General features: G+C 38.6%; 1 protein-coding gene across 1 annotated transcript; it reads right to left on the bottom strand.

Moving 5' to 3' along the window:
• Positions 1-1256: 1256 nt before the first annotated feature.
• LOC149043553 (G protein-coupled receptor 83-like) lies at positions 1257-6406 on the bottom strand. The gene has a single exon (XM_089210324.1). It carries the CDS (start codon positions 2680-2682, stop codon positions 1585-1587), a length of 1098 nt encoding a protein of 365 aa, XP_089066450.1. The 5' UTR covers positions 2683-6406; the 3' UTR covers positions 1257-1584.
• Between the last annotated feature and the right edge of the window lie 561 nt (positions 6407-6967).

Below are 6967 nucleotides of genomic sequence, written 5' to 3'. Positions count from 1 at the left end.
TATTGTTGCTGCCATCCTCAGAAAATTAATATTGCCAGTCACCCTTTCCTGCTGTAACAATAAACTGCCCGGCTGGAGGTTAAAAATGAAAGCGGCATTTTCAAAATCAGCTCCATCCTCAATTGCGAGAGGTATGCAATTGATGGCCTCTTCTAGGAATTTGATACTTGTTTCGTCGTGTTCACTGAGACGTTCCTTGTTTTGTTTTTTTTTCCACCTCTCCTCCAAGAGCAATCGTGGTTATTTTCTTCACGGGAATTCTTATTTTTTCTGGATAATCCTAAAATGATATAGATGTTATCAATATTGGGAGAAAAATTAGGATAACTGAAGAAAAAAAAACAGTAACCAAGTCAATCCACAAGTATCGCCAAAATCGCTGAGTCGAACTCAAGCCAACTACAAATGAGGAGGCGAGTGTTCTCACTCCACCTACTAAGGGTCACAGAGTCTCCCCCATCTCTTGGAAAGTTTCCAATGAATATTCAAGCAAATACTGATTTCCGATCTTATCAGTATGCTGGATTGCCTTGTAACGCAGCTCCGTAGTTTAAGGCACCATGGGAAGGTCTGATGTTCAAATTCTTAACGAGGCCTCAGATTATTTTTTTCAAGTTCTCAGCTGCTTGCTCGTTGTAAAATAAAGTGCATATTTCTTATGGTACTCTGTGGAGGGATTACCGAGCTCCCCTTGAAAATCTCATTTTTTCTTATTGTCCCCATTTTGTGCCTATGACACTTGAAACCTAAAAAACAAAATTAACGCCCCATTACACAGAGCTCTCACTTGGATTTCAGCTGAAACTATCATCGTGTGCTACAGAATTAAAGAAAACTGTGGGGAACGATTGGTTAATATCAATGAGAAAATTATGAATAAACAAACCAAATTAGTAGATAGCGGACAGGTGAATTGCGCTTTTCGCGCGGGTTAATTAGCTAGTTCGCTTATTAGCTAGATCGCCGGTAATGACTGTGAAATAACTCGTTTGACACCGACAACAACAAAAAAATTTGCTGGATAGTTCTGAAAATTGAACTCTATACTCTTCTGAAATGTCCAGGGCCCTGAATATTAGGTTCATTTTCTCTTTTCATATTCAGTTGTTTTTCTTTTTTTCTTTTTTTTGTTCAAGATAGTATTATTTCAGAACAAATTCAGAGAAAAAAGAAAGAACAAATATTACAACCTTAAGGGAGATCGGGTGGCCAAGTGGTTAGCGCGCTCCATTCTAAACGGAATGAGACGATTCTTGGTCCATAAGCATTTCTGTTGCTTTAATTGTGTATGTCATGACCGAAGGCTTTACAAATCTCCTTTCAAAACAGCTTATTATAACCTGAAATAGTTAAAATTAAATTATTATCGCAAAAAAAGTATGCACACGGAACGGTTCTTGCCGAAATTTAGTTGCAATTATCAATTTCTCATGAAATTACTCGGATTACTACAATAGCTTTTATGAAACCGTATATAGGTGTTTGTATTATATTATATAATTAGAAATACGCAAATCCGTTTTAAGCGAGTTTTTATCTTACAGTTACCAAATTAGTCATAAAACTTTCATGTTATGAGAGAGATTATATTCTTGATTCTTTCTGGATTGCTTCATCTTCAGGTGGTAAGACGGCATCTGATGTTTTGATGGTGAGACTTGAAGGCAACCGGCTGCTTTTTCTACTGACAATCCTACTAAATGCCGTATTTATCTTGGTACTCAGAAAAATGTACAGCCATGGGTTAACGGCACTGTTAGCGTGTCCAAACCAAAAACACGCAAAGCTGACAATCGGCTGTATATGTAGGTAAGCCTTAGATGCATGAACGATTTGCATCATGTGGACCACTTGTGGTGGAAGCCAACAAAGGGCAAAGGCACAGGTAACAATAATGAGCATCCGAACCACTCTTCTTTTAGAGGTTTCTAGTTGCGCTCGATTTCCTCTCAAAGTATTCACTCCAGGTGCAACATGAAACCATAAATTCCATGCAGTAATGGTATACAGGAAAGAAATAACGACCAAGGGGATGAGATAGTTGACGACGAAAAGGAGCAGGTATATTCCTCGAAGAGCCATATCTGGATCACCCAAGATGTAAACAGATAGCATGCAATAGGAATAATTATTGTACTCCTCCACGGTTTGAATAACAAGGAAAATGGACATGGAGACCAGTGACGCGATCCAAATAAATGGAACGGTTAGTTTAGGCTTTCGAAACCAAAGATGGCGGCGGAGGGGATGAACGATCGCATAGTACCTGTCAATCGCCATGAACGTCAGGCAGAGGACGGATGCTGTTATAGTGACATAGGCAGTGTATACAACACCTTTACACATGACTTTTCCAAATACTCCCGGGATCATCCACACACCGTCTGTATATATTATGGAAATCGACCAGGGCATCACAATCAGGGTTACAAGCAAATCAGCGATGGCCATGTTGACGAACATAAAGCTTGTCAGTGATCTGACTTCAGGTTTCTTCCACACGATGTAAATGAGGAAGCCATTCCCTGCAAACGCTACGAGCATCGTGATGGCGTAGAGGACTGTCAAAACAATCCACTCGGTATCTGGTTTCATCTTTAGTTCCTGTTTTTTTCTGCTGCTAAAGTTTAATAGGATAAGACTGTTATTACTGAATAAATAATCAGTAAAGGGAACACTCATGGCCCCCCTAAAATCTTATTCGATACCAACCTGGGATGTGGTGAGAGGAATCGATTGTAAATTCAAAGGAAACAAAAACATTAAATTTTTTTTTTTTAACAAAGTTCATTTTGGTTGAGTCGATGATATTTCGGGACGCCGCTGAAGCTGTGAACAGGAACGGAAATACTGGAAACAGGAAAAGGAATACAGCAGCACATTTTGATTTTCTCCATAAATAACCCCAGTGAAAAAATCTTAGGGTGCGTTCCTTTGGGAGAATCCGGATCAGGATTTCTGATCTGTGGCGTTCCTTTCGAGCAAATCCATTTTCAGATCAGTGATCTATCAAATCCACTTTGGACAAGGATTCGTCGGTTCACTGATCTGCGTGATCTAAAGACGGATCATTGGATCACTGATCCAACGCATTCCTTTAGGCGAAGGATCCGAAATTAATCATTTTGCCCAGCGGTGCTCAATTTCAAATTAGTAGGTACCTCATATATTGACCGGAAAGATTGTTGGCAATCCTCCACAAATTCTGCGATAAACACGAAATAAAATCGATTTTGTAATGTTAAATCGATCGGCCGCTGATCGCAGGCATTCAGGGTTCTCCAGTATCCATATCGTAGTCAATATTTGCTTCTGTTTTAATTCCATCGTTTGAGTTTACCATGAAAAAATGTGCTTCAAATAAATAGTGCGTGCTAAAAGCCCGTGCAGTAAGACGAGCCATTGAGAGAAGAGCTCAATAACCCACGTACATACACAAGTCTTAAAATAGCGTACTTTTTTGGAATTCTCTGAGAGCTCGTCTAAAACTCCGTTCCTTTCATGCGCCGTGATCTGTGTGATCTTAGTAATGAAGTCATGGTTAAGCATTTCTGCATAGATGTATTAAGTATTCTCATCCTTAAAATACATAAATACGTACTGGTCTTCGTTGTTGGTTTGCCTTTATGACGAAAGCGTTTCTAATTTTTCATCTTCTTATTTGTCGTTTTCCGTCCCGAGAAATAAAGATAACTTTCAGAAACAGTTTTTTTTTACTATTTTCAATTTTCTGCACGGTTCCTTCATTTGTTCGCATAATACCAATAATGAAAATTATCAGAAAAATTATCAGAAGGAAGCGATAACAATGTATGATATCTTATTGAAGACACCGTTGGCGCATGTATATAATTATTTTTGATGGACTGTAACGTTGATAGAATTAGTTTGGAAACAGGAAACCGATCTGCCTATATATTCGCCTTACAAAGTCAACTTGTTTCCCTCCAAATTGTTGTGAGTTAAGAAGCGTTGAACGTCTCATGGCAGTTGAACGTACCTGCGATAGAATGCACTGAAGTCCGCTGTCAGCGAACAGACTTGTAGCCTCTTAGTACTAAAGGAAGATTAAAAAAAAGGGAAAAATAACATTTCAACCGCACTGATCCAAGCCTTTTTTCAGGTTGATCTGAAATAAGAAACACGGTAAACCTTTGGAGATCGATAAGGTTGCTTCTCCTGTCCAACGTTTTGAGAATTCAATGGCCCGAGACTGATGAACCCTGCTGAACTAAAGAGCTTATTCCTGATCCCTTCCTTTTTTTAACCATTTCAAAATGATTTGCTGTGAATATTAATGCGGTTCTCGGTCGCATCACTTCTTGACAGCTGGACAGAAATATCAGACATAAATGTTTGAATGTGGGAGTCCTCAAATTGTTCTCAAATCTAACATTCCTCATATCAATTGTCAAAGCACCTACAACGCGGGCTTAAGTCTTCCGCTTTGAAAGTCATGTCATTTACAGTTAGTTCCTATAAATAATCCCACTTTTTCTTTAGATCTCCTCGTTGATTTTAATTCATAAACTTGAGTATAAAAAAACAAACAAACAAAAAGGAAACCCTTTTTACGTGCGGAAATTCAAAATTAACTCAAAAGGGAGATTTTTTACTTTCTCGCGAGTCTTAAGGCAGGTGCTCCGTATTTTAAAACTCATTTTAGTGAATAATTAGCCAAGTGGTCTCACGAACAAGATGACGAACCAGAGAGAAAGTTGCCTTCGGTGGAATAAACAATTTTAATTTAGCAAAATGTAGGAAAGTGAAGGAAATCTGGGGATATTGCGAAATTATGTTCTATGTATGTCATTTTACTTCCTTGTGAATTTGTCAGTTTGTTCTTGATCATGAACAGCTGTGAATCAATCACAGACCTTCATTGGGCTCTCTTAGTTCGACAAAAAACAATGCACCGTGCAAATAACACGCAAACGCTGGTCAATTTTATTTTTACCTCATAGCCCTCCTATCGAAGTTAAATTGCATGCAAATGCATGCATTTCGTTCAGGCGCAAGAGAGAAAACTTGGCGAGAACAAAAGCTAATTCAGTAAAAAATAAATTATGCATGAACACTCTTTCGTTCATATGCAAATTAACATAGGATCTTTAGCGTATTGCGCCAGTTTGGCCCTTCGCCGCTAATACTCGTATGGTTGAGTAAGTGTTGGAATAAACTTGGAACATAAGCACCACCTCAGCTTAACCAAGGCGAATGTAGCATTTGTATCATTGAGAAATCATTGCGGTATCAGGAAGTAGACCTCATAACAAGAAAATCCGGCTGTGAAACTAAACCATATTTCAACTATCGTCAGCGACATTTTCATTTCCACATAAGAGAAGCTCATGGTATGAAAATCATCAAGAGACTTACCTACGGCATATAAGGCTCCTGCTTGGATCAAATTACATTAAACAAATGAGGCTTACATCACTTACCATCCACAACTGAATCACGTTCAGTGTATTTTTGCGTAGAGCCCTGTGGCTGCCTTGTTTGTTCAGTTTAAAATGCTAGCCAAAATGAGCACAGAGGGGAGAGGTTTGAGTTTTAAAAGTACTGTGTGATAGTCACTGGAGCTCGATAAATGAAATGACGCTTATCTCATGTGACATTATGGCTGAGCAAACCAGTTGAACCGTGCGATGAAAAGCGTCAAGCGACGATGCCCAAATGATAATAAAACTGACCTAGACACCCCTTCACGATCTGTGTACTTGTTAAGTTGGAGATTCGAGCAGGATACCCCTATTACTGTATAGCTAGTACATTGACAAGCTAGCGGAAGTTGTTGCAGAGGGGCTACTCTGAGTCGCGGAATTTGTTCTTACTGTGCTATGGGAAACGAAACTGGAGGAGCTTCTAGCCACGGTAGAGACACAAGAAATTGGTTTAAAATAGCATGAGATGTGGCCGTGCTGTGTTGAAATGACACAGATTTATGAACTCAGGTAACAAAACGATTCTCGCGAAAACAGTCAAACCTGCACAGGGCTGCGATCTCTAGCCGTTTGGTCGTTAGCTAAGACGAAAGACATTTTGCTTTAAGAGACTTAAAAACAAATTCGTTGAAAATAATAGATGGTGACTTACTCGCAGACTCTCTTGACATAGACAGCCAACAACAGTCTACCGTTGATCGTAGTAAAGATCATTCGTAGTTTAGTCCCGACTTATAACTCATCCGGGAGAGCATTTTGATTTTATGATTAACTAAATCTCAGACTCTTCACGGGCATGTGTAATTTATATGTGATAGATCAGATAGGAAACAGGACAACACGTGAGAAGACATTTGACAACTGTAAACAGTCCGCCTCCCCGCGCTGGCGAGGTGATAGTAATTAGTAAAAGAGACGGGTCCTAGTGAACTGAACTCAAGACTTTGCATTAGCTTTGACAAACACACACAGTCACGTCCACTCTGACTCCATTTGTTATTACACTCGAATAATAAGGAGAAACAATAAAAAGAAAAGAGCATCAGTCAAGTGGAAAGGATATAGTGATGACTTCAACAGTTGGGCTCCATTTGATGATTTTCACTAACATAAAAATATTTACTGTGCATTTCTAAATATTTGACAACCACAGGACTATTATCACACACGTAGTTATCTAAACTATTCATGTTGTTTAATAAATGGGTTCTGTCAAAGCTGCCAGATCTCACTGCATTTTTAATGCTATTAAGCAAATGCTGATAACTTTGATATGCATACAGACAATTTTGGATTTTTAAATTTAGATTCTTATGTTTCATCACCACTTATATCAATACAGCTGCTGTTCTAATTGCTACCAACGCAGTACCCCTGCAAATACCACAGACAATGAGTTACCCATTAACTTACAATTTCTATAGTGCTTAAAAGCTTTTTTTATGCTTAATATTTTCATTGGTTAGCATAATAATATGCTTTTAGTTCTCTGATCCCATCTAAAGATAAATCTTTTGAAA

Source organism: Pocillopora damicornis, chromosome 6, assembly GCF_964200805.1.
Source record: "Pocillopora damicornis chromosome 6, jaPocDami1.2, whole genome shotgun sequence".
In the NCBI taxonomy this organism is placed as follows: Eukaryota; Metazoa; Cnidaria; class Anthozoa; order Scleractinia; family Pocilloporidae; genus Pocillopora; species Pocillopora damicornis.
Note: the sequence above shows the minus strand (reverse complement) of the source record. Positions and strands in the feature narration are given on the sequence as shown.

What these genes read in the sequence shown, in the direction of transcription:
- LOC149043553 (XM_089210324.1), bottom strand. Translation starts at nt 2,682, where the DNA reads ATGAGTGTTCCCTTTACTGATTATTTATTCAGTAATAACAGTCTTATC.